The sequence below is a fragment of the Orycteropus afer genome, unplaced genomic scaffold (assembly GCF_000298275.1).
Source record: "Orycteropus afer afer isolate SDZICR_OR568_19922 unplaced genomic scaffold, OryAfe1.0 scaffold00026, whole genome shotgun sequence".
Classification (NCBI taxonomy): domain Eukaryota; kingdom Metazoa; phylum Chordata; class Mammalia; order Tubulidentata; family Orycteropodidae; genus Orycteropus; species Orycteropus afer.
The window spans coordinates 15,593,074-15,620,942 of NW_006921613.1; the positions used below are offsets into that span (position 1 = coordinate 15,593,074).

Consider the following 27,869-nt stretch of genomic DNA (forward strand, 5'->3'; position numbering starts at 1 on the left):
AGCTCGCGCTATATTTGTACATCGCGTGGGACCTGGTCTCTTTTTATAGCAACGCGGATGGCGTGCCGCAAGGGTGTCACGGCTTGGCACCAGGGTCTGGGAAGGGGTCATGCAAATGAGGAGCTGAAGCGCTATGCAAATGAGATTAAGCCCCGCCTCCGCAGCAGGAGGTCATCCTAGTGTCCCGCGGTCCACACTTGAAGCCGGTCTGGTCGGAGAGTACATTCGCGCGCCAGCGAGTCAGAGGACCCAAAGAGGAGGGTGAGAGTGCGGCCAAGGAGGCTGAGGAACTGCAGAGCTGGCAAGGGCGGGAAGCTGAGCCAAGAAAAGAAACAAAGCTTCCAATCGGAAATAGGACATCTGAACCCGACCGAGGCCCTAAGCCAGAGAGAGGTTGGATCTTCTCTGCCCTCTCCTTCTACCTGTAAGATTGTGTTTTGGGGTTTCACCCCACTTATCGCCCCTTACGCAGGCGTTAACTGAAGGAGGAGGACTGTGGGTCCCAGCTCCCGCTAGCGTCTCTTCAGCCTCATTCCTTTCCCCGCCTCCTCTAGAACTGGTTACTTCTTAAGGGTTGAGAGGAGAGGGGAGGATCGGATGCTTGTGGGCGCGCCCTGAGAGGCTAAAGGCAGGTAGTGCCCGGGACAGACTTGCTCTGGAGAACTCCTGTCCCGGAGATTCCCTTGGCGGAAGATAGCTCTGTGACCGGGTAGAGGTAGAGTGAGGAACAGCATCAAAGCCACCAGGGCTGGTAGGTGTCCTGGAAAGATTGGCGGGCAGATTTGGGTCTTCCGTGATACTTCTGACAGCTTCGTTCCTAAAGTGGAAATAGTTGACGCCCCTTCCCCTGTGCTAGCTGTAGGTATCTGAACCTAGAGTGGGGTGGAGAGGGGGCACCAGCTCTGTGTTCCTCTCTCCACAGGCCGCACGGTCAGCATGCTCCGCGCAAGCCCAGAGGCTCTGGTGCTACTGGGAGCTCTACTGACTGGACCTCTGGGTCCAGCGGGTAAGTATCCAGCTCCCTTGGCTTCGGGATGTTACCCAGTATCCCTGGGAGCGGAGGAAGGGAGAGGTGCAGGCAAGTCCTCTCTGGGGTTGGAATATCAGGTCAGATAGCTACACTGCTCTCCTCTATGGGAGACTTCCCAGTGCGGCTGCACGGGTACCACCAAGTGCGTCCAGCTGAGGGGTGCTAGGGGAAAGCCGAGGCTGTCGGGTCTGAGGTGTCACTGGGAAGCTAACGCTGATCGAGCTGCTCTCTGAGTCCACAGGAGGCCAGGACGCACTCTCACTGCCCTGGGAAGTGCAGCGCTATGACGGGTGGTTCAACAACTTGAGGCACCACGAGCGAGGCGCTGCTGGTGAGTTTTGCTGCTTTGGCGGGCGGGGGCAGGCGGCTGGCGGGGAGCTGGGGCGCGCGAGCGGGCGCGGAGCCTCCGGGAGAGGGCGCGGCTGCCCGCGCGGCAAATTCTCCTGCACTCCTAGGTCCAGGGGACCCTGGGGAGAAGGGATCTGAGCCAGGAAAGAAGACCTACTGCGGTGAAATGTGGCAGTTTCTTAGGGACCAAGTGTTTTGACAGATCCCTGTCCCCTTTCCTCCGGCAGGCTTTCGGCTGCAGCGCCGAGTCCCCGCCAACTACGCGGATGGAGTTTATCAGGCTCTAGGTGAGCCGCTGCTACCTAACCCCCGCCAGCTCAGCAACGCAGCCACCAAAGGGACAGCGGGGCAAGCCTCGAGTCGCAACCGCACGGTGCTGGGCGTCTTCTTTGGTAAGGACAAAGTTGGGACGGGGAGAATCACTGGGATCGACCTGGCGCTCAGCGCCTAGGGAGAGGGGCTCTGAGGTCTTTCTGCAAGTCTCCAGTAGACCAATTTGAGACTCCAGTCACCTCCTTCCCTGCAAGTAGCACTCCCAGGCAGCCTTCTCTCCTCTTTCCTCTTTGACAGATTTGGGACGTCGTAGCAGGGATATTTTCTCCCCCAACTTTTTCTCTTACCCTTTGACTCAAATCCAGGGAGTGGAGTAATCTGCCACCACTCCTCGCCACGTGATGTAACCTCTTCTCCTCTCAGAGAAGAGGAAGGAGGCAGGATCTGTTAAGAAAATATGGATTGGTTTGGTGGAGCCCTTATGTTAATCATGTCATTTTGATTCTCCAGACAATGTTATGAGGTGGGTGGGGAGAGTGCGGTAACCTTACTTTGAAGATTGGAAAATTGAGGCTCACTGAGGCTAAGTCCCCGGCCCTGGTGGTGCAGTCAATGGCATCACTACAGTTCAAAAAAACAAACACTGTCATCAAGTGGGATTGCACTGGGTTTCCCAGGCGGCATCTCTAAGGAAGTAGATTGCCCAATCTTCCTTCCAAGGAGTGGCTGGTGGGTTGGACCGCCAGCCTTCTGGTTAGCAGTCAAGTGCTTAGCCACTATTATCTTGTAAAATCTTTCAATACTGAATTACAACTTTATTAGTAACTCAGTGGAAGCCTTATTAGTCTCCTTTTCCTTTATTAAGGCATTCTCAAAACAATTATTGATACAGGTTCACAAATACTAATCACCACACTATTGTAGCTAAAGCACCGGACATTTTGACAAAATCAGCTACTACAGGGCAGTAAGGAAAACAACAGTGCAAGCTTGTAGCTTCTGTAGACAAATCATGTGATTTGAAGTGTCACTGTAAATGGGTAATGACAGCTCTGATCAACCTCATTGGAAAGCTCAAAATTACTACAGAGTTTTAGCCTTGTAGGTTTGTTGATACATATAAGGTAGGCTTACAAAAAATGACTTTTTCTTGTAACTAACTACAGGTATAGTTTTATTAAAAAATAATACATTTCTGCTGAAACACTGCACAAAAATTTTATAGACATTTTGGTGTCACCCCCTCTGACAGTGTCATCCGGTGTGGTCTGCACCTCCCCACCCCTACCCTCCCTACCTCCATCCTCCCCTCCACCTCCCCAGAGAGGTCACTGGGCGACGTGGTTAACCATTAGGCTGCTAACCCAAAAGTGGGCTGGAATCCATCAGCCTCTCTGAGGAAGAAAGGTGTGGCAATCTGCTTCCATAAAAATTACAGCCTTCCATACCGTATGGGGCAGTTCTACTCCGTCACATGGGTTGCTATGGGTCGGAATCCACTAAACTTGCAGTTGAGGCAGGTGGGGCCCTGTGTTTTAGCTCCTGAGTACTTTAGGAGGCAGCTCGCCTTGAAGGCAGCGCTGGGTACAAACCATTTCCTCACTAGTTTGCGCCCCACTGGTGCACAGGCTACCACGTGCTCTCGGACCTGGTGAGTGTAGAGAGACCCGGCTGCCCCGCAGAGTTCCTCAACATCCGCATCTCCCCCGGAGACCCTGTGTTCGACCCCAACAAGCGCGGGGACGTGGTGCTGCCCTTTCAGAGGAGCCGCTGGGACCCCGAGACTGGACAGAGCCCCAGTAACCCCCGGGACCTGGTGAGGCGAGGAAGGCGGAGCGGAGAGGGGCCCCACTCCAGTCTGGGAGAGGCGGCCCTCCACCCGTGACACTGCCTAGCCCTCACCCATCTTTCACCCGCCCGGTCCCCACAGAGCAACCAGGTGACAGGCTGGCTGGACGGCAGCGCCATCTATGGCTCCTCGCACTCCTGGAGCGACGCGCTGCGGAGCTTCTCGAGGGGGCAATTGGCGTCCGGGCCCGACCCCGCCTTCCCTCGGGAAGCACAGGACCCGCTGACCATGTGGACCGCGCCCGACCCCGCCACCGGCCAGCGCGGGCCCCGGGGGCTGTACGGTGAGGACGCGGGGACCCGGCGAGGCGCCGGGGCTCGCCTAAGGCCAAGTGGGGGTCAGCGGGTAGGGGTCCGTGAGATTGGCCACCCCTGCTCATGCCACCGCCCATCTCCTCCCTGCCTCCCACCTCCGATGCAGCCTTCGGGGCGGAGCAAGGGAACCGCGAGCCCTTCCTGCAGGCGCTGGGGCTGCTGTGGTTCCGTTACCACAACCTGTGTGCGCAGAGGCTGGCCCAGGAGCACCCGCGCTGGGGGGACGAGGAGCTGTTCCAGCACGCGCGCAAGAGGGTCATCGCCACCTACCAGGTCGGCTGCACCCACCCACCCCGCAGAATCCCCATCCTTGTACAACCCTCACCCAGACACATCCTATTGGAATAGGACACTGCCTCCCCAAAGAGCTAACGTCTAGGAAAAACAAAACAAAAAAGCCCACCAAACTCACTGCCAGCGATCTAGTCAATTCTGACTCATGGCGACCCCCCACTTGATTTCCGAGGCTGTAAATCTTTACGGAACTAGATCGCCCCATTTACCTTTCGGGGAGCAGCTAATGGGTTTGAACCGCTGGTTAACAGCCAAATGCTTTAAGCACTACGCCCTTGAAAATTGTAAGGAGGCAAAGCGCCATTTATACAGGAGACTTTGCTTGTGATTATTATTTAGCTCTTCCGGGAAATTTCATCATTCCTTTTCGAAGGACCTACACAGAGTCACTTTGGAAACATGGCTCTGAACAGTTCCTATTTGAGTAGTCTTTCCATCACTGCCCCTGTCTGGCACTCATCTCCCCACTTTAGTTTTCCTTGGACTCAGATGTCTCCTGTAAATCCTCCCAGAGCCTTCCCTCACGAGTTTCTCCTCTCCCCTCTCTCTGCTCCTCAGAACATCGCTCTGTATGAGTGGCTGCCCAGCTTCCTAAATAAAACAACCCCAGAGTATAAAGGTGAGGGGGTTGGGAGGATTCTTGTGTTGAGAGTGGTGGGGGAGGGGGAGGATCCAATGGGAGGGATGAGGCCAGGCTGGGTGCGTGTGATGGGAGGACATGGGGTAAGGAGCCTATTTTTTTTATTAACCCCTCTTCCCAGGGTACCAGCCCTTCCTGGACCCCAGCATCTCCCCGGAGTTCCTGGCGGCTTCTGAGCAGTTCTTCTCCACCATGGTGCCCCCAGGCATCTATATGAGGTGAGGGAGGGTGGTGGTGGTGGTGACAGAGAGACGCAGCTCACTGGCAGATGTGAGGAATGAGAGGCCTTGTAGGCCTAAGATCTTTCATGCACCTCCACAGTTTGATGGGGAAGGGAAGCAGAATTTGACTGTCTGAAACAGGATCTTGGGTGAAGGGTTGGATTTTAATAGGGAACTCCCACAGCTTTCCTAATGGTTGAACTTTAGCTGCTGAGAGTAGGATTTGTCCAGCAGCTGGGTCACTCCCTACCTTCCTTCTAGCCCCACTCAGTGTGGACAAAGATCTCCTCCTACTTTCAATAAACACACATTGCCAAATCCCTGCTATGTTCAAGGAGGTTTATAGGCCACCTCTCAATCCTGACCATCCCTCATGAGTCCCTCATCCCACTTAATCCCATCTCAGCTTGTTCCCTGAATTCCCTCACCCTATCCACAATTCCTCCATTTCAGAAATGCCAGCTGTCATTTCCAGAAAGTCCTGAACAAGGATTTGGACAGCTCCCCGGCTCTCAGAGTCTGCAACAGCTACTGGATTCGAGAGGTCAGCCTATGGTCAGGGTTAGGGGAAGCTGAATCAAGGGCAGTCTCTTCACACAGGCTGGAAAAAGCAACAGTTCTTGTTCTTGGATGTTGCTCCTCCAGGTTGTTGGGAGATGAAGAGTAGAGAGCAAGCAAAAGATTATCTGGGAATAGCAGTTCAAGAGAGACTGACCAAGGGCCCTTTGTCCTGAGGTGTCACAGTAGTCCAAAGTGAGATCCTGGGCTCTGAGAAGTCAGAGGGGCTGAGCTTTTGGGGGTGAGGGGTGGGCAGTTCTAGAACTTTGAGTGTGGTGTTTTCTTCCAGAACCCCAATCTGAACAGTGCCGAGGCGGTGAACCAACTGCTGCTGGGAATGGCTTCCCAGATTTCAGAGCTGGAGGACAGGATAGTGGTTGAAGATCTGAGGGGTGAGCACAGAGCCAAGGGGATGGGGGTCCTGAGGCTGGGGAGCCTAGAGACCCTTCTCAGTTAATCAGCAGGCAGACCTAGGGCATCTGCAATACAGGAATACATGCACACACAGAACTCAAATAGCCATTAGAATGAATTTTTACCTTCTTTTTCACTTATTTTACAGTTTAGTATTGCTTTTATTTTAAATTACCTATGTCTGAGTATGTATAGTATGTATGTGTCTGTATAACCATAATCTCTTTTGTGCTTAGGTCTCAAAAGATTTTTGTCCAGCTATGTCTTGGGGTAAGGGAGATATGTTGTTATGTGCCATTGAGTCAATTCTGACTCAGAGCAACCCTATAGGACAGAGTACTAAAAACTCACTGCCATCAAGTCGGATCTGACTCATAGTGACCCCTCCTTGGGTCTCCCAGGCAGTATCACTACAGGGGGAACTCTGGTGGCATAGTGCCTAAGGCACTTGATTGCTAACCAGAAGGCTGGCAGTTCAAACCCACCAGCCACTCCTCAGAAGGAAGATTTAGCAATCTACTTCCATAGTGATACTGCCTCGGAAACCCAAGGAGGGGTTGCTATGAGTTGGAAATGACTCGATGGCACATAACAACAATAACAAATCACTACAGAAGTAGATTGCCCAATCTTCCTTCAGAAGAGGGGCTGGTGGGTTTGAACCACTAGTCTTCTGGTTAGCAGTCAAATGCCTTAGGCGCTATGCTACCAGAGCTCCTATAGGACAGAGTGGAACTGCCTATAAGGTTTCCTAGCCTGTAATCTTTATGGGAGCAGATTACGAGGTCTTTTCTTCTTCGGAGCTGCTAGAGGGTTCAAATTGCTAACCTTTCAGTTAGCATCTTAATTATTGTGCCACCAGGGAGATATAGTACAAGGAATTAACTACGTGGTGACTAGAATAGTCTTGAGTCATAATGGAAGAGTCTTCCCAGGAAAATTGCCCCTGATCATACCTGGTGATATTGGCCCCACATCAAAGCCATTACAAAGGTCAACCTGGGCTCAGCATATTTGTAGAGGAGCACTAGGGGGTAGGGAGAGTGTCAATAGCTCAATGTGAGCCTTCTGGGTGATAAAGGAAGGGTTGGGGGACCAAGCCTATAGCCTCATCCTTTTTCCTCCTTAGATTATTGGCCTGGCCCTGGCAAATTCTCCCGTACAGACTACGTGGCCAGCAGTATCCAGCGTGGACGAGATATGGGGCTACCCAGCTATTGCCAGGCCCTGCTGGCCTTGGGCCTGAGGACCCCGAAGAACTGGAGTGAGGTCAATCCCAACCTTGAGCCCCAGGTCAGGATGAGTAATGGAGTAACATGATACTAGCAGCTACAGCTTTCCTGTGGTGGAGACTGGCCTAAGTCCTTTACATACGTTAACTCATTTAATCTACATGGCGTTGTTGCTGTGTGCCAACAAGTTGATTCTGACTCATAGCAACAGAGTTGAACTGCCACATAAGGTTTCCAAGGCTGTAATCTTTATGGAAGTAAACTGCCACATCTTTGTTGCACATAGCGACTGGTAGGTTTGAACCACCAACCTTTTGGTTAGCAGCTGAGATCTTAACCACTGCACCACCAGGGCTCCTTTAATCTACATAAGAATGTTATAAAGCAGATAGGGTTAAACTAGTGAAAGCTGGAACTATGTAAGGTGGAAACCTATCAGAGAAGGAAAACTCAAATATTTTCCACTAAAATGAGATGAAAAAGTAGTAAGACTGTACCCTGTCAAAGGCAGAAAACTTGTGAGATCCTGGGGTGGTTGTGGGAGAAAGACAGTTCTATCAAGTTCCAGCTCTCACAGGTTTCACTGTACTATCATTATCCCTGTTTTAGGGACAAAATAGTTGGTAAATCCCAGAGGCAAGATGTAAATTCAGGTCATCTGACTCCAAAGACTGTTCCTAACCACTACATTATACCATTCCTACAGGTGGATCCTGGGTTGGGTGGTATCATCCTGTTTTTGCAGTGTCCCTCCCCATGGGTAGGGTGCCCCTGAAGCTGCTAATCATAGGGAGTAGGCAGTCTGGGTAGCAATGGTCACAGGACATTGTCCTTAGGGACCTGCCTCACCATCAGCAGGGAAACACAAATCCTCCTACCAGATTTGCCACACTCCTAAGGGGACTTCCTACAAAGAGGACACTTCCCCAGGCCTGAGCCCAGAGTTCTTGTTGGGGTCCAGTGTCTGAGATATTGGGCAACAGTAGTTGCCCTCTCCAATGCATACATACTCCTCACCTCCTCTGGTGCCCCAGGTGCTGGAGGCCACAGCTGCCCTGTACAACCAAGACCTATCCCAGCTGGAGCTGCTTCCTGGAGGGCTGTTGGAGAGCCACGGGGACCCAGGACCCCTCTTTAAAGCCATTGTCTTCGACCAGTTTGTGCGACTGCGAGATGGTGACCGCTACTGGTTTGAGAACAGGAAGAATGGGTAAGGCCTGCCTGAGCCCCCACCTCAGATTCTAGCTCAGTCTGGGCCCTGGATTCTCTCTCTGGCCCCAGGCAGCCCACATGGGCCCTTGATTCTCAGCCTGACCCAACACCTCCTCCACAACTCCTCTGGGTCTCTTTCCTTATCTGGGTCCTTGGGCCTAAGGTTGCTGGAAGCCTGCATCTCCTTCCTGATGGCAACAACTTCCTGCTTTTCCCCAATTTAGGCTATTCTCTGAGGAGGAGATTGCAGAAATTAGAAACATTACTCTGCGGGATGTGTTGGTGGCTGTCACCAACGTGGAATCCAGTTCCCTGCAGCCCAATGTCTTTGTCTGGCATGAAGGTGAGTGTCCAGGGAGAACACAAGTGACAGTGACCAGAGGAAGGACCAAGATGGAGAGGGATCACTTGGTGCTATCTAGGGACCCAGTCTCCAGGCAGGCCTGTCTGTGTAGAGCTGGAAAGCCTACCTTACGTTGGGTCACAAAGTAGGCCTAGCCTGGCCTGGCCTGTGGCCTGCATGCACCCTGTGGTCAAGCTGGGGTGGATGCTGAGAGGTAGGATATGGAAAGAGACTTTTTTAAGAAATTAATGTGTGTGTGTGTGAAAATATACACAGCAAAGGACACACCACTTCAATAAATTCTACACATACAATTCAGTGACATAATTTGCATTCTTCAAATTGTGTAACTGAAAGTGGACCTTTTGAGGGAGAATTTCCAGGGAAGTGGGCCTGGGTTGGTTAGAGCACGTCTTGGTCTTTTACAAGACAGGGGGAAAAGATGCTTGGCCAAGGAGTGAGATCCTTGAGTTTTGAGGTCTTCTGGGCCTTCTCCCTCAGGTGCACCCTGCCCTCAGCCCCAGCAACTCACAACCGACGACTTGCCACCCTGTGTGCCCCTGACTGTGTTGGACTACTTTGAGGGCAGTGGTCCTGGTTTTGGCATCACCATTGTGGTTCTCTGCTTCCTTCCCTTAGGTGAACCCTTTACACCCACCCCATATCTCTTCTCCCAGCCTCCTCCCTGTCCACAGATTGTCCCTGCCCATCCTCACCTACTATCTTGCAGAACTGGCTTCTTGGTACCTTGGCCCAGTTTGTGGCCAGTCTGGGGGGTCCTGGGAAGGGACAGAACAGTAAACAGCCAAAGAGGCTCAATGAAGGTACAGGCAAGGAGCCCCCTCTTTACTGGCTCCTCTGATCCCCTTCAGTGAGTCTGCTCATCTCTGGGGTGGTGGCCTATTTCCGGGGTCGAGAGCACAAGAAGCTACAAAGGAAAGGCAAAGAGAGTGTGAAGAAGGAAGTAACCAAAGATGGGGTGCCAGGTGAGATGGGGCTGAGGGGAGGGAGGGAGGAAGAAAGCAGATGGGGGTTGGTCCCTGGGAGAGAGAACCAGGTTGTTGACACAGGGAAAAAGCCAGGCTTGGACTGGTATAGTGGAGATGACCAGAGGCCAGGGCCTGGGGACCTCCGTAGGACCACTCTGCCTGATTTTCCCTTTCTGCAGCGATGGAGTGGCCAGGCCCTAGGGAGAAGAGCTATCCCATCATCATCCAGCTGCTCTCAGATGGGTGTCTGCAGGTCCTGGACAGGCGGCTCTCTGTGCTGCGCACTGTTCAGCTGCGGCCCCCACAGCAGGTCAACCTCATCCTATCCAGCAACCATGGGTGCCAGACCCTGCTGCTCAAGATCCCCAAGGAGTATGACCTGGTACAGCCTGTCCTGCTTCCCCTGCCTGGCCTGGCCTCACTTGCCTGCCCTATCTCACTCCCACCCCTACTGTACACCCCTCTCCAAAAGTCCTCTCAGGTCACCCTGTCCTCAGCTACACAGCTCCCCTATGAATGCTGATACTGGAAAGAGGGACTCCTTTCAGAGCCTTTAGATTTAACTGGACTCCCCCTCATACCCTCTTAGGTCACTCACCTGGCCCCAACCTGGATGGATGGGGAACAGCTTTTCCTTCCCTCAACCCAAGGTTGTTTGAGGGGAGGTTGAATGAGGAGCTCGTGATCTGAGGATTAGTGTGGACTTCCTCTCACCCAGGTGCTGCTGTTTAACTCTGAGGAGGAGCGAGGCACCTTTGTGCAGCTTCTGAAGAGCTTCTGTGTGCAGTGGGCCCTTGACCTCAACGTGTGGGAGATGGGCGAGAAGGAGCTATTCAGGAAGGCCGTGACCAAGCAGCAACGGGGACGCATCCTTGAGATCTTTTTCAGGCACCTTTTTGCCCAGGTGCCATGTCCTGTGCCTTCTGAGCATGTGGTCCAACCCATGGGTGGGAGGGAACCTGGGCCAGACAGGACCCCATGCAGAGTGAACTAAATTTTTACCATGTGGGTTGGGGACAAACAGCCTTTGTTGAATCTGAGCTTTGCCACTTACCAGCATGTGACCTAAGCAAGTCACATGAGCTCTGCTTTGTACCTCAGTTTCCTCATATGTAAACAATGATTAAGATAATATCTATCCTGTAGGGTTTTTGGAGGATTCAGTGAGTCTATGTCAGTGGCTCTCAAAGTGTGGTGCCTGGACCAGCAGCAGCAGCACCAGGGAACTTGTTAGAAATGCAAGGGGCTCCCTCCCTAGACCTATTGAATCAAAAACCCTGGGGGTGGGACCAGTGATCAACAAGTTTAACAGGCCCTCCAGGTGATTCTCATGCTGGTTCAAGGTTAAAAAACATCAATCTATGTACAGTGCTTAGCATAAGTTCATGGTACATTGTAGGCATTTAACAAGCATTCATTACAAGTATATGCCCTATACAATAGGCAGAGACCAAATTATAGGCACATGGCAGCTCTATTTGAATTAGTAAGAGAGCATATCCTAAGCCTCTTCCTGCTAGCCCACCTATGTCTACTTTGTCTTCTTTCCCCAACATGTTCTCTTGTCACTTTGCATTCCCAAACTTTGCTCTCCCCTACTCCCACCAGACCCTCACTAAATAAGGCAGCATCCTCACTACATAAAGGTCCTGATTCTTAGCTCCAGGGAGAAAATGGGCTGGCTGCTAGAGATTTGATCCACCCATTCTATAGGAGAGTAGAAGCCTGAGCCAGAAGTCTAAGGACCAAGAGTAGCCACCAGGGCTTAACCTTTCTGATTTGACTTTGGGAAGATATGAGGGGTCATTGAACTGCTTCCAATCCAGGCCTCACCTCCTTCTCCCCTTCTCTCTGCCACTGCCCAAATACAGGTGCTAGACATTAACCAGGAAAATGCAGGGACCCTGCCCCTGGACTCTTCACAGAAGGTGCAGGAGGCCCTGACTTGTGAGCTGAGCAGGGCTGAGTTTGCTGAGTCTCTGGGCCTCAAGCCCCAGGACATGTTTGTGGAGTCCATGTTCTCTCTGGCTGACAAGGATGGCAATGGCTACCTGTCCTTCCGGGAGTTCCTAGATGTCCTGGTGGTCTTCATGAAAGGTAGGGGCTAGGGGATGGCAGGCTATACAAGGAACCAGATGTCTTTCAGCAGGGAGCTGGCTGCATCCCCCTTTCTCTTCCCAGGCTCCCCAGAGGATAAGTCCCGCCTGATGTTCACCATGTATGACCTTGATGAGAACGGCTTCCTCTCCAAGGATGAGTTCTTCACCATGATACGGTATGGGGTGGAGCATACTTGAGACTTCTTGATGTTTTAAACAAGAAAACTGGTCAGGTCAGAGGAAGCCAGTAAGGAGGCTATGTGACCATGTGGTGAGAGACAGGAGATCAATGCTGTATACTAGACTCTCAGAGTATCCAGTTTCAAAAATTCACCTGGCCAGGCTCCTGCCTCCAGGAGGGTTTATTTTATATCTGCATTTTCAAAACCATCCAGAAAACCTCCCCAGTTTAAAAAAACAAACAACAACAACAACAAAAAAAAAACATCAACATGACCAAGAACAAAGTCTGCTAACCCCTTCTGGATGCCTTTAGATCTTTGTAAACTCTTTTACAACTCTCAACACTCCTAACACTGTGTTTTACACGTATTTTGCTTTATATATATATAAAAGGATGGATGGATCCATCAATGGATGAATGGATAACCTAGTCATTCACCTGATATTAATCACATGACAGTCAGGAGGAGAAACATGGAATGTTCCTCTACATGCCAACCCTTCTCTCTTCCTGCTTCTTGAGCCATTTCTGTTTCTGCTGTGTCAGTAAAGGCCAGCTTTGAGCATCATGTTTTATATTTCCAAAGACAACGCCAAGTAACACGGCTCCCCACAAGGGTAGGATTCATGTTTCTGTTTTCCTTGCTGAATCCACCTCCTCTGCACTGTGCTTGGGACATTCAATGCATAGTTACTGAATAAGATGAAATGAATAAGTAGAATGAATGAAACAGCCCGGATCTTTTTAACTTGTCTATTCTGTTAAGCCTTTCCATTGCTTTAAGCATTCCCTTAATTGCCACATCTCCCATCCAGATACCCACATTGGACATGGGCTTCTAAAAGGGCTAGGGCAAAGATGACTGTGGTCTCTACCCCACTGAGTGTATCATTGCAGGCCTAGCCCTGGGCAGGGTGCTAGAGAATCAAGGTAAAGGTCCCTGTGACCAAGGGCTAAGTGCCTTCCTTCTCATCCCATAAATCAGTGTGGGTCTTGCTTAATTTAAGCAAGATGTTTTATTTTTTTAATGTGATGGCAGTGCTTACCATGCCATGTGGGCTGGGTCTTTTTCTGCTGGACTTGTACAAACTTTGCACAGTCTGTTTGTTTTTGCCCTAAAATACAGCCCAAGAAAAGTTTAGTCACTGCAGCTGCTACTGGGGCACTGTTAGTTTGAGCATGGAAACTCTCCTGACTGTACCCCAGGAGGTTGTCACTAGGAAGCAGTGGTCATTGATTGTAGTTACAATCTCTCCTTATTCCCACTGTCTCATGCCTCAACTTGACTGCAAGTGGGAGTCCAGGGATGGTATGGGAGGCATCAACAGAAGAGAGTGAGCAGAGAGCCTGCCACAGAGAGGGCCATGGTACACCGTGGATACATCCCAGCACTAAATGAACATTCATCTCCGTTGTAGAGTCTCCCATGTTTGAGGACTGCTTTCTCTAACTGGTCAAGGTCACTTTCAGTTCTCTTCTACTTCTGAGCTCATGGCCACCCCACCCAGCTTAGTGTCAGTTGCAGGCTAGATGAGCACCTTCTCAGTGCCACTTCCTGGGTCACTGGTAACCACATGAGATAATCTGGGGCCTGCGCCACCCTGCACCTGCCCGAACCTGACTTCACTGGGAGACAGGCTGCTCTGTCTCTGGTCCTCCTCCAGGTCCTTCACTGAGATCTCCAATGACTGCCTATCTAAGGCCCAGATGGCTCAAGTGGTGGAGTCCATGTTCCAGGAATCAGGCTTCCAGGACAAGGATGAGCTGACATGGGAGGACTTCCACTTCATGCTGAGGGACCATGACAGCGAGCTCCGCCACACACAGCTCTGCGTCAAAGGTGGAGGTGGAGGTGTGTGAGTATGAAAGGGATAATAGGAGTCAGGGAGGGACGTGTCTTTAAAACAAGAGCTCCTGGTGGACAGGGTCCAGGTCTTATTCTTCTATGAGTCCTCAGTGCCTAAGACAGAGCCACGCGCATGTAATCAGGGGCACCACATGCAAGTGTGCACCGCACAAAGCTGTCAATTGAGGAGTCAGAGGTTGGCTGAAATCCAGACTACACATTGCTCACCAAGCCATGGGTACTGGTGTGGGGTGTATCTACACCGAGGAAAAAGTGCTATATTCTTTGCACAAAGACAGTGTTCATGGTCCTGTAGAATTGCATCTGCCCAGAGAGGGTGCCCTTTTCTAATTTGCACAAACTTGTCACAGTGTGTAGCAGTGGCCACCCTGTGTGCAGTGGGTCCTCAGTGTGGGGAGTGAGGGGAAACAAGGCTGGAGTGAGAGATCAGGACACAACCAAGTCACTGGCAAGTGTCCTGGAAGCCTTCCTGGAGGGGCAGGAGAAAGGGTCGGTCTCCTACCCCTCCCCACCTCACTTCCTGGTGGAGAAGCCTGTCCAGCTTCTTGTTCTCCTCTCCAGGTATCAGAGATCTTTTTAAACAAAACATCAGCTCTCGAGTCTCATTCATCACTCGGACTCCTCAGGAACGGTGAGCAAGCATGAGGATGTAGGGCTGCAAGTCAGCCCCTGGGGTTAGACATTTGCCCTCTGGAAGTAGCTCCAATTCCAGTTGCCTCCCATAACCCATGCTGCCCAGTAGGCTGGCTCTCTCCCTGCCCCTCTGGGCCAAAATCATTCTATATATAACACAGATGATCAGAATGCATTAATTTACTCTGCCTTGCTCTCATTTTCTTTTTCTTAACTCCTGCCTCAGTGGACTGGGGATTCCTGCCTCAGAAGCCCCAGAGCTGGGAGGCCCTGGACTTAAGAAGAGGTTTGGCAAGAAGTGAGTGTTTTCTAGATCTCTGGGCCCAGGGAGATATGAGGAGAAGTCTCAATGTTTCTGGATACTGAGTCTCATTGTATTTATTCCTGATCTGATTGTGGGGTGATATAGTCAAGTGACTATTCAACCTCTGCCAACTTCTGTACCTCATTCTTTAGGCAAGGGGCCTTGTGCACAGAAGCAACATTAAGATGGTAGTGAGGGATCTTCTGGCTTCTACCTGCTTTGGCAGAGCCTCCTGGCTTCTGTCTGCCTTGGGTAGAATAGTGAGGCTTGTGCAGAGAGTTGGGGGAAGGAATGAAAAAGGGAACAGGAGGAGGCAAAGATGGAATAGTGGGGAGATGGAACAATGGGTGAATGAAGCAAGTAAAGATTGGGGGGTAGGAGAATGCCCCCAAATGCTTTTTATCTTCATTTGTATGGCTATACTGACCCCTCCCAAGTCACCAGGTCTCCTTTTGTGGGGTGGCATTTGGGGGAGGCCAGGGTGCCCCTACCACCCCACCACCCAGTCTCCTATGGCTGCAGGATGATGATGCCCCCTCCCCGGCTGTACACGGAGGCACTGCAGGAGAGGATGAAGCGGGGCTTTCTGGCCCAGAAACTGCGGCAGTATAAGCGCTTCATGGAGAACTACCTGCGGCACATCATTTGTGTCATCATCTTCTCAGCCATCTGTGCTGGACTGTTTGCAGAGCGGGCTTACTGTAAGGGTGCCAGGAGGTGGGTGGTGGGGAGACTCATAAATGGGGAGAAGTGGAGAATCCTCTTGTTGATTTTCTTGGCTCTTAATGTCCAGGGTAAGAGCCAAGGCATGGGACGGCAGCCCAAGACCTTGGTCTCTTGTGCCATGCTAACCCATCCCCATTCCTTCTCCAGACTATGCCTTTGTCTCGCCACCCTCTGGCATTTCAGAGACCACCTTTGTGGGCATCATCCTGTCACGGGGCACAGCAGCCAGCATCTCCTTCATGTTCTCCTACATCCTGCTCACCATGTGCCGCAACCTCATCACCTTCCTGCGGGAGACCTTCCTCAACCGCTACGTGCCCTTTGACGCCGCCGTGGACTTCCATCGCTGGGTCGCCATGGCTGCTGTTGTCCTGGCCAGTATGTAGCTCATGGACATCCTCCCCATTGCCAAAGCTGCCTGGTCTAGTTTTAGGGGAAACAGTGAGGAGACTGGAGCTCCTGACATCCCTGTCTTGCCTCTCCTTGCCTCCTCTACCTCCTCTGGAGGTAGAGCCAACCCTGGTTATCACCTCTAATAGGGTCTGTCTCTTCCAGTTTTGCACAGTGCTGGCCACGTGGTCAATGTCTACATCTTCTCAGTCAGCCCCCTCAGTCTGCTGTCCTGCATCTTCCCCAACGTCTTTGTAGATGATGGGTCAGTTCTGGGGTGGGCTTCTCTTGGGGCAACTGGGAATGGACTTGAGAGGGTAATAAAAAGGGAAAAGATGGCCTTAAGACAGCCCCTTCACTGGGCAAGGGTGAGAAGCCTCCTTTGGTGAAGTTGAGAGGTCACTTCCTTGCCTTTGGGGTGGGAGCAGGTGGTGATTTGCTAATAAAGGTCTTTGAGAGATGAAGTTAGAGACCTTCCCACATGTGCTGACATACAGCTTGCCAATTTAACTTACTATCCATCATTGGGCAAATATTTAGGGAGCATGTCTTGTATGTCCAGCTAGGTGTCAGAGAGTAGGAATGCCAAGATACATTCAGTCATTCAGCAGATACTTAGTGGACCTTTACTGTGAGCCTGGAATTGTTCTAAGCATAGGGATAAAGCAGTGAACAGAACACAAATTCCTGCCCACGTGGAGCTTACGGAATTATAAACCAAGCACTCAAGGAGGCAAAGGTCAACCACTGTGTTCAGGGTAACACAGGAGGAAAAACTACTGAGAGGGCAGAGGGTGGAAACACAGGAAGCTGAGTGCCATGTTCCTTGGAAGCCTCCCTGGCCATCTTGGTGGAGGCTAGTATTTGGTGATTCCAGTACTCAGCCAGTCAGGGTTGGTGGGAGCAGTCGTACTGTGGTGTGGCAGTGGTGGAACCCCTCTTGCCCAAGCCAGAGACTCAGTGTACCTTTGTCTCCTAGGTCCCAGCTTCCCCAGAAGTTCTACTGGTGGTTCTTCCAGACAGTCCCAGGTAGGGCTATATGGGGGTGGGTGGGGCCTGGGAATCCTGTTTGTCTAAAGACCTCTGCATCTCCCTGGGAATATACACTTGTCTGTAGTAGCCAGGGCATTCCTTTCTAGCTCTCAGAATAAGCCCCACCTCCAGCCCCTCCAGCAAACTGTTCTGGGAGACAAAAAGATCAGAGAAGTCAGGGAGATGGGTAGAATAGGGGGAATGCTCTATTCTTTTTTCAGCCCAGGCAGAGGTCCTACTTTGCTCACCCTGTTTTCCCATCCCAGGTATGACAGGGGTGCTCCTGCTCCTGGTATTGGCCATCATGTATGTCTTTGCCTCCCACAACTTTCGCCGCCGCAGCTTCCGAGGCTTCTGGCTGACCCACCACCTCTACATCATGCTCTACATCCTGGTAAGGGACTTCTCTGGGTAAGGCCAGGCCATGGGACAGGGATGAGCACTTACGGTGGAAGGAGAAGATAATTGGACCAAGCCCTATGATTTCAGCCAGACCCCAGACTCTGGAGCTTATGCCAGTCCCCTCTACCCAGCTGAAGTCTAGTGCCCAGGCACAGTCTGAGCTGTACTAACTGGCCATGTCTCCAGCTCATCATCCATGGCAGCTTTGGCCTGATTCAGATGCCCCGCTTCCACATCTACTTCCTGGTCCCAGCACTCATCTATGGGGGCGACAAGCTGGTGAGCCTGAGCCGGAAGAAGGTGGAGATTAATGTAATGAAGGCAGAGCTGCTGCCCTCAGGTACCAGGTCCAGCCTGACCTTGGGTGTTCCATAGAATTTCCAGTGGCTAATGTTCGAAGTAGAAGTCCCAAGCCTTTGAGTACCTGCTTGTCTTCCCAGGTGTCTTTGGGTGGACTCGAATCTCCAGTCTTTTAGTTAGCAGCCGGGCACATGAACCCAGGGACTCCTTAGGTGTCACAGGAACCTGTAACTTTTAGGAGTCCCATAGAAAGAATATCAACCTCATTTCAATTTTATTTCAGTCAAGATTACCTTAAGGATAAAGTCTCAGAGGGGTATTAGTGTGTCTTTTGTACTTTCCAGAACTTGCTAATCTCTTTTATCAACAGAGAGTAGGTCTGAGGCTCAGCTGTGATTAGGCAACAAACAATATCCAGCTAAAACTTGATAACAAGCACATGCTACTGGTTTTCCACCTACCTTAGTGATAGACAGTTTCCTATCAAAATAAATTGTATTGAAAAAGCAAGCCAATTTAAACAAACATATTAGATAAATAACATTACTGGAGGAGTTCAGATATGATCAAAATCACAAAGATAACCCTCAGACAGTGAAGGTTTGATAAACACTGAATGGTCCCTCAGGAGCCTGAGGAACCTAGGGGAGGCTAAGGGCCCTTGACTTGGCAGGTTGGCATCCAGAACAAGGGTGTGGGGCCTGGGTTCTTTATGGGAAGTGGGTACAGAGAAAAGAGGGGCTAGAATGGGGACAGGGAGACCAGCTCTTGGGTTACCATGAAACAGAGAAGTAGAGCCCTCGTGCTGCAGTCCTAGGAACCCCACTTACTCAGATAGTAGGTCCACTCCCTTGTGCTTCAGGGTTGTAGAGAGGAAAGTGTACCTGCCAATACTCAGGTGCCAGGAGCAGACCTTCTGATCCAAGTCCTTCCCTGCCCATGACCTCCAGGAGTGACCCACCTGCAGTTCCAGCGACCCCAAGGCTTTGAGTACAAGTCAGGGCAGTGGGTGCGGATCGCCTGCCTGGCTCTGGGCACCACCGAGTATCACCCCTTCACACTCACCTCTGCACCTCATGAGGACACGCTCAGCCTGCACATCCGAGCCGCGGGGCCCTGGACCACTCGCCTCAGGGAGATCTACTCACACTCAAAGGGTGACGGCAGTGCCAGATACCCAAAGGTGCCCCATCACTGGGAATCTGGCTACTGTGTCTCTGGCATTGGCAGAGTCCCTGCCTTCCCTTATCCTAAGACTAGAAGCTCCAGCCACCCCAAGGCCAGGAGGGGAAAGAGAAGGGTGCCCGAAAAGAAGCTAGGATGATCCCATGTCCTCCCTCTCCATGTCCCTTCCGTCCTGACCTCAGGGTTGGGGCAGGGCCAAGGCCACGGCCATCTTATCTCCACCTTCTCTTGGCAGCTCTACCTTGATGGACCATTTGGAGAAGGCCACCAGGAGTGGCATAAGTTTGAGGTGTCAGTACTGGTGGGAGGGGGCATTGGGGTCACCCCCTTTGCCTCCATCCTCAAAGACCTAGTCTTCAAATCATCTTTGGGCAGCCAAATGCTCTGCAAAAAGGTAAGTGTCCCTCCCCCATTCTTCAAAGACATGGGGACAGGTAGCCTGAGTGTGTCCCCGCATCACAGCACACTAGCATGAGAAAAAGTCCCTGACTCCCTCATACTGGGTCCTTGAAGGGCATTCATACATAGTTGTCCAGATGTCAGTGTTTGAAGGACAGGAAGGGTGTTGTCAGAGGGCCCTTGCAGAAATCTTGGTTAGAAACCTTGGATCAGGCAGGTGGGTCAAGCCAGCAGCTTGGTGTCTGTGGGTGGCATAGAGTTTCCCAGACTCTCAGGTGAAAGCGCCTGATGTGGAAGGACCTTGAGCTGAGCTGAGTCACAAGCTTGAGCCATGTGTTGCAGATCTACTTCATCTGGGTGACACGGACACAGAAGCAGTTCGAATGGCTGGCTGACATCATCCGGGAGGTGGAGGAGAATGACCACCAGGACTTAGTATCTGTGCATATCTATATTACCCAGCTGGCAGAGAAATTTGACCTCAGGACCACCATGCTGGTATGTCAGGGCCAACCAAGCAAGTGGGTGGGCGACTGTCTGTACTGGATGCTGATACTGGCTGTGCCCAATGTGACCTCCTCTCTTTCCCCCACAGTACATCTGTGAGCGGCACTTCCAGAAGGTGCTGAACCGGAGTCTGTTCACGGGTCTGCGCTCTGTGACTCACTTTGGCCGCCCCCCCTTTGAACCCTTCTTCAACTCCCTGCAGGAGGTCCACCCACAGGTCAGCCTTGCCCCTGCCCATCCTGGTACTCTGGCCTTTCTCTGTCCTCAAGCACACAAAATGAGACCTTGTGTTGGAGGAGACCTTCAGTGAAGGTATCACAGCTCAAGCTGCCTCCTCAGGGGCTGGGTTGATGTGCTGGTCACTCAAACCAGGCTTGAGAAGCAGCATCCTCCTGGGAAGTGAGTATCTCAAGCCTGTAGGTCTCTTCTTCCCTCTCCAATCACTCCCACTCTCCCTGACAGGTGAGGAAGATTGGGGTGTTCAGCTGTGGCCCTCCAGGAATGACCAAGAATGTAGAGAAGGCCTGTCAGCTCATCAACCAGCAAGACCAGGCTCACTTCATGCACCACTATGAGAACTTCTGAGTCTGCACTCTCTGATCTGCTTCCAGTCCCCACAGACTCCTGCTCTCCTCTCTGTAGAGCAAAGTTGCCCAGTCCTGCCAGCTACTTTTCTGTCAGAATCCACTAGAACTCTAGCTGGAAAACTGGGAGAGCCCCTCCCTCATTGCCTGTCTCATGCTCTGAAAAGGCAGAGAAAACTCCCTGGCTCAAGCCATGGTATGTTATGGTGAGCAAAATGAGGCAAAGATAGGCAGGACAATCCCTGCCTGTTACAACTGTGGAGGTGATCCTTTGAGGAAGGTGAAGAGATATAATAGCCCTCACCTCCAGTAGGGCCCCACGTCTTAGTTATACTTCCACCAAACCGTTGTATTGCTTTGGCCTAGTTTTCTTGGGCTAGGCATTTGAGGGAGGATGGGGTATGATATTGGATGTGTAGAGAAGGCTTGGGGAGATAGCATCTCCTTGGAGTCTAGCCCAGAAACTGAGATGCTTAGAACCTGGACAGCCTCAACTCAATTTCCAGCTCCAGAAAAGAGCATCCCCCATCCTACCCCTCCCTGCTCTTTAGGAGGCCAGCAACCCTGGGGAGGGTACCAAGGAATAAGATGCCTTTCTAGACCTGACACTTCCCAATCAGTCTTCCCTACTCCCCAGAAGCAACCACTGATGTGATTTCCATCATTCCAGACTAGTTTGATCATACTGAATATACTCTTTTGAGACTGGCTGTTTTCACTCAACATAATGCCAACGTAATGTCATTCATGAATTGTGTGTATGAGTAGTTCATTCATTTTCATCCTGAGTCATATACCATTGCATAGACATACTCCACAGTTTATTTATGCATTTGACTTGTTTCTTGTTTTTGGTGATTGTAAATAAAGCTGATATAAGCATTCTTGTGCCAGTCTTTTGGTGAACTTATTGTACTCATTTATCTTGGGTATATGTCCAGAAGTGGAATTGCTGGGTTGTAGCATTCTCCAGACAGTAGGACTTGGTTTGCTCAAAGTCACACAGCTGGCGAATTACAACCAACTCAACCCAATTTGACTTATGAGCCCTCCTTCTGAATAATAGATTGGTTCCCCCTCAGCAAAGATTTCTTCTGAGTCATTCTGCTTCTCCAGCCCTCTTTCTCTGGGATACTTTTGCAGCTGCCCTTGTTTACAAGTTTTCTGGACTCTAACCTCTCCCTCACATCCACTTATCCAGCCAGTGACCTTGATTTCTCAATCCAAGGGACAGCCCACTTCCAAGGAAAACCCAAAAGGTTGGTGGTTCAAAGAGGGAGTGGAAATCTGCTGCTGTAAATGTTACAGCTTGGAAACCCTGTGGGACAGTTCTACTCTGTCCTATAGGGTTACTATGAGTTGGAATCGACTTCACGGAAGCACATTTTTTTTTGTTTTGTTTTCATTTTTCCTTGGAAGTAGGCTGCCCCTTGGATTGAGAAATGAAGGTCACAGGCTGGACAAGTGGATGTGAGGGAAAGGTTAGATTCTAGAAAACTTGTGAAAAAGGGAAGCTGCAAGAGTGTCCCAGAGAAAGAGGGCTGGAGAAAGGGAATGACTCAGAGGGAATTTTTGCTGAGGAGGAGCCAATCTAGTATTCAGAATGAGAGCTCTTAAGTCAAGTTGGGTTGAGTTGGTTGTTATTTGCCAGCTGTATGACTTTGAGCAAACCAAGGAAACTCACAGTGCCTCAGTTCATAAAATGAAGACAACAGGAGTATCTGCTTCATAGGATTTGGGACAATCCAATGATACCAAATTCAATTCAATTCAAAAAAATATGTGCTGAGCACCTACTATGTCCCAGGAGGCATCTATAATGTCCTAGCTCCTATGGAGCTTATTTGTTAGTGGGAGCAAGCAGAGAACAAGCAAGTAAAACAAAAAGAAGATAACTCCAGAACATGATAAAGTGCTTTGAAGGAAATAAAACAGAATAATATGATAGTGAGTAACTGAGGGGGATCTTTTAGATAAGAAAATTAAGAGAAGACCCCCTAAGAAGATGGCAATAAGATTACAACAACTAATGAACACATAGGTTGCTTTGTGCCCAGAACTACTGTAAGTGCATTAGACATATGAAGTCACTTAATGTGTAGAACATGAGGTGGTGGTGGTTCACTGGTAAAATTCTCACCTCCCGTGGGGAAGACTCAGGTTCAGATTCTGGCCAATGTATCTCCTGCATGGCTACCACCCATCTGTCAGCAGAGGATTATGGGTTGCTATGATGCTGAACAGATTTCAGCAGAGCTTCCAAGACTAAGGTGTTCTTTTAAAAAAAAAAAAATCAGAAAATAAAAACTCTGTGATCAGATCCCCAACCAACCATGAGGATGGTGCAGGACAAGGTAGCATTGTGTTCCATTGTGCAGAGGGTCACCATGAGTTAGGGGATAACTTGAAGGAAGCCAACAATAACTAACAACAATCCTTAGATTGTTGTTTATGAGGTAGGTACTACCGTTACCTTCATTTTAGAGGCAAGGAAATGGAAGAAAAGAAAGGCTTAAATGACTTGTCCAAAGTTAGCCAGCACATAAGTGAGAGGACTAGATTTGAACACAGAACGTTTTGGCCAAAGACCATGCCCTTAGTTATCACTTTATCATGCCTCTCAAAAGCAGGCTGTAACTCTCCTGATACCCTGGCCAGTGGTCCAGGCTCCACTCTCATCCTCTGCAGTGGGAACATATTGAGAACTGTCAGTGGGATAGCTGACCCCTCGCTAACATTCAGTATCCATCTTGAATTGCAGGAGTCACCAAACAAAAGTATTCTAGTTTTTATTTTTGAATGGTGTATCCATTTCTTTAAGACCTAATTCTTTCTTATGGGGGGGGGTATGCTCTATAAAATTCAGAATTCAATGATAGTAGCTTTCTTGGTTTTCAAACCAATAATTTGGTACATAATTTCAAAAAATAATTTGAACTTACAGCCTACTGTGAAGTACCTGAGGATAATAAATGTATTTTGTTATTTTTAGCATAATCTATGTACTTTACTGTAAGAATATTGCTATTCATTTAACTGAAATATTTCTTCATTAAAATCATTTAGATATCACAAATGGACAAATATTGTATGATCCCACTTATGTGAATTATCTATAGTAGGCAAAGTATAGAAACCAAAGTTTATTAGTGGCTACTAGGGGCTCGTGAAAGAAGAATGGGGAGTTACTGCTTAATGGATACTGAGTTTGTTTGGAGTGATGAAAAACATTTGGAAATGGATAATGATGGTTGCACAACTTAGCAAGTATAACCAATGTCACTGAATTGTACACTTAAAATGGCAATTTTTTGTTATATATATTTTACCATAATAAATGTTTTAAATTAGAAAAAAAAAAGCAGGCTGTGAGTGGTCAAAGATGATATATGGAGAGCCCTTAACTGTGCCTGGTGGCTAGTAATAATAATAACAATAATGTTGCTGTTATTATTAAGAGAAGTTGAGACACTTGATGGCAGAGCTCCATTTTGTGAGGAATTTTTACTGCGTGGTACTTGAGTGACTTGTTAAACAACTTGTTCCTAATCCAGGTCTGTCCCCTGTGCTGACCCTACTTTTCTCATGTCTCCAAGCCCTTAGTCACTCTTTTTGGGTCTCACCAGAGTCTAGCCTCATGAAGGAAGGTAGCCTATACTACCCACCCCTTCCCCACCTGAGAACATCGAGCCGCAGATCAACTGGAACTCACTCCTTCCTTGTCTTGCCTGGAACCAAACGAGACAAGGCAAGCTGATAACCTCTCCACCCAGCCTTCAGAAAGCTGTAAAGGGCCCAGGAATCAATCCAACTGACTTCCCAGGAATCCACTTATCCTCCTGAGTCAGTGACCTCGCATGAACTGTTAGAGGAATATATTCTGTTTTCTGAGAGTAAGAGGCTGGTAGTGAGCTTCTTGGAGGGGCTGCCCAAATGCACTGCTCAGTGAAACCAAAGGGCCTGCATTCTGTTTCTAGTCCTACCGCTAAAATCTCTGTGTGACCTTAAGAAAGTAACTTGAATTCTTTAAGCCTCAATTTCCTCACCAAGAAAATAATGGATTGGACTAAGATCCCATCCAGACCCATAATTTCACTGTCCCCTCTGTGCTCCTCACCTCAAATGAATGGAAGCCTTATAATTGGAAAGCAGCTTCCTTGGTCTCTCATCCAAGGTTAAATTAGCCAGGAGAAGGAAATCAACATGTAAGAATTTTCTATGTGTTAGATCCTATAATCATATTTACATAAATCGCCTCATTTAATCCTCACAATATTTCTTTGGAAGAGGCCTTATTGTTTCCATTTTACAGAAGAGGTATCTGAGGCTTGGAGAATAAATTATCCACAGGCATCATCTAGCCAGTAGCTGGCAAAATCAAAGCTTGAACCTAGAACTCATGAAATCTCAGAATCTATGCTCTTTTCATGCTGGTGCTTCTAAAGATACAGGAAAGGAGGGAGATCAAGAAGTAATCATTTTCATTCTTAGTTTCCCATTGTTAGTTGTTCACGTGGCATTTATGGAGCAACCACTGTGACCACAGATCATACCAGGTCCAACAAGGTCCAAAAGGAATACAAGCTCCCTCCAGGGGCTAAAAATAAATCTGGCTCTGGGGAGAAAGTGCAATAACTAACTCATCATGTTTGCAAGTACAGAGATTGTTTAATGTCCCTCTTTCTTGTTGTGCTGTAAGCTCCCAGAGGGTAGGGCCTGTGCTTTGTCGTTCACTGATGTTTCTTCATTGCCTAGCACAGTGCTGGTCACAGAGAATATTCTTAAGGGATATTTGGTGAGTAAATTGCATTACACAGTAAGTGATTGATTAAATGCCAAGATGAGGGGGAGAGCTATGAGGATCAGAGGAGTTCAGAAAAAGTCCCTGGAGGAGAGAGAATGTGAGCTAAGCTTTGAAAGTTGAAGGAGGTCTGGGTCTCCATTGTACAAACTCCTCTCTAGGTTGGAATCCACATTTTACTGGTTCAGTCTGGAGACTTAGCTGTTCTCTTCCCTCAGTCAGACCTTCCTAAAGATGGCATCTTCAGAAGGAAAAACAATCTCTAAATTCTTGTTACTCTTGGATCTATAAACATACAATGGGAAACAGCTACCTTCTCAGTGTCAGTGACCCTGACGAAAGGTTGTAACCTCAGTACATCATTTTCTGAGAAACCAGTCTCAGCTGCTAAGGGTTCAGGAGAGGATGACACCTTTGGAAGGTAAAGATTTTGGGGGATGGTCTGCAGTGATTACTTGATGAGGAGGGGAGGCTATTAGGAGTCAGTTCTCTGGGCAACAGGAATGTCATTACTTGGGCTGTTTGAAGAAGGAGGCAGGCAAGTGAATAGAAATGGAGTCCCCTCTAAGTCAAACACAGGGCCCAGTTCCATGATATACTCTCATCTAATTCTCTCAGTAACCCTATGAGGCAGCCATAATCACCAGAATGTCCAACAATAAGCAAAAATTTAAGTAAATTACACAACCAAATAGAATTTTTAATATATTTTTAAAATTGTTTATTGTGATTTGGGTAAAAATTGACAGAGCAAATTAATTTTCCATACAGCAGTTCACATACACTTTGTCTCATGAGATTGACCACAATGCACTGCAATGCAACAGCTCCCCTCCCACTTCCTCCCAATAGTTACCTCTTCCCTGTGATCCATCCCTCCATGCACTCCTGCCCTCTGAACTGTCTCCTTGTGCATAAGCAGCCCTTCTTTCTCTCATGCTTGATTTTCTCCAAGGAGTGTGTTTACCTCAGGTAAATTTTCAACTTATGTGCCTGTCTTTTGTTTGGCTGGAAGCCACAGGTGTGGGTTAAATTCCAGACATGAAGGGCAGCTAGGGGTCATAGTCTCAGTGGTTCCACTAGGCTCTATCAGACCAGCAAACCTGGTCCCCCCCTTTTTTTTCCAAATGATTTTGAGTTTTGTTTCACATTGTTCTCCTCTATCCAGGATCTCCTACATAGATTCCCCCCCAAATGGTTGACAGCAGTAGCTGGGCACCATCTAGTTCTTCTGGTCTCGTGGTCGTATAGGCTGAAGATTGCATGGTGTACCAGTCGTTAAGACTAATTCTTTCCATGAATCTTTGGTTTTCTTCATTCTTCTTTGCTCTGGATGAGGAGGAACCCATCATTGCATCTAGATGTCTGCTTGCAAGCTTTTAAGATCCCAGTTGCTACTCACCAAAGTAGGAGGTGGAACAATGTTTTGTGTAGTATGTTATGCCAATTGAGCTTGATGTCCCCTGCAAATATGGCCCCAAGCCCACAGGTTCAACTACTCGCTCCCTCTTGGTAGCTGGCTGTGACCAAGAAGTGACTACAGTCTTGTCCCTTGTCAACTCTACTATATACCTGGGAATTCAGATCATACAAATATACTTATAGGACTATTGTCTGCCAACCCTATACGTGGTCTTGGGTATACTCCCTGCTTCATGTTGTTGTTGTTGTTATGTGCTGTCAAGTCGGACCAACTCATAGCAACCCCTCCTTGGGTTGCTGAGGCAGCATCAGTACAGAAGTAGATTGCCCAATCTTCCTTCTGAGGAGTGGCTGGTGGGTTTGAACCGCCAGCCTTTTGGTTAGCAGTCAAGTGCCTTAGGCACTTAGCTACCAGAACTCCTCCCTGCTTCATAGACATACCTAATAGTTCAGCCTGTCCACCCATCTATCCACCCTTATACCTATGTTTGCCTTCACTGACAACACAATACTGTGTATGCAAAAGCATTCATCTTTGTTGTCTGTACCTCCCATGTACCTCTCTATATCTTCCTCTTCCTCATTGCCACCATGTTGATCACTCACATTTGGTACACTGCCCTTCTCTTCACCCAAATCAATACTTATCTCTTCCTATCTAACAGTGTTCCCTCCCCTCCCCTCCCACCCCCGGTAACCAACAAAGAAAATTTCTTTCTATATATAAACCTTTCCTTGACTTTTACAATAATGGACTAATACAATATTTGTCCTTCCGTGATTGACTCATTTCACTCAGCATAATGTCCTCCAAGTTCATCCATGTTATGCAGTATTTTGCAGATTCTAGGTTACTCTTTAGGTTGCATAGTATTCCATTGTGTGTATGTACTAACATTTGGTTATCCATTTCTCAGCTGATGGACACCTAGGTTGTTTCCCTCTTTTGGCTATTGTAAATAGTGCTGTGATGAACATGGGTGTGTATATGTCCGTTCTTGTCATGGCTCTCACTTCTTTAGGATATATACCTAGTAATGGAATGGCTGGGTCAAATGGTATTTCTAAGTTCAACATTTTAAGAAATCGCCATACTGCTTTTCACAGTGGTTGTACCATTTTACAGTCCCACCAGCAGTGTATGAGAGTCCTAATCTCTCCATATCCTTGCCAGCATTTGTTATTTTCTGTCTTGCTGAACTTTGCTACTAGTGCTGGAGCAAGACGGTATCTCATTGTTGTTTTGATTTGCATCTCTCTAACGCCCACCAGCCACTCCTCGGAAGGAAGGTTGGGCAATCCTACTTCTGTAGTGAT

The 27,869-nt window shown here is 49.1% G+C and overlaps 1 protein-coding gene across 1 annotated transcript; it reads left to right on the forward strand.

Moving 5' to 3' along the window:
- The first annotated feature begins 936 nt into the window (after nucleotides 1-936).
- Nucleotides 937-20,330, forward strand: DUOX2 (dual oxidase 2). Its single transcript, XM_007935228.1, has 34 exons — nucleotides 937-1,006; nucleotides 1,272-1,361; nucleotides 1,606-1,770; nucleotides 3,280-3,467; nucleotides 3,582-3,783; nucleotides 3,921-4,087; nucleotides 4,667-4,727; nucleotides 4,870-4,966; nucleotides 5,423-5,513; nucleotides 5,817-5,919; nucleotides 7,071-7,234; nucleotides 8,208-8,383; nucleotides 8,610-8,728; nucleotides 9,230-9,367; nucleotides 9,601-9,714; nucleotides 9,897-10,099; nucleotides 10,436-10,621; nucleotides 11,589-11,814; nucleotides 11,899-11,992; nucleotides 13,665-13,854; nucleotides 13,926-13,932; nucleotides 14,429-14,498; nucleotides 14,727-14,798; nucleotides 15,327-15,505; nucleotides 15,678-15,908; nucleotides 16,086-16,185; nucleotides 16,900-16,949; nucleotides 17,219-17,346; nucleotides 17,541-17,694; nucleotides 18,605-18,837; nucleotides 19,075-19,233; nucleotides 19,581-19,736; nucleotides 19,834-19,962; nucleotides 20,208-20,330. Exons 1-34 carry the CDS (start codon nucleotides 937-939, stop codon nucleotides 20,328-20,330), a joined length of 4,635 nt encoding a protein of 1,544 aa, XP_007933419.1.
- Nucleotides 20,331-27,869: the final 7,539 nt, after the last annotated feature.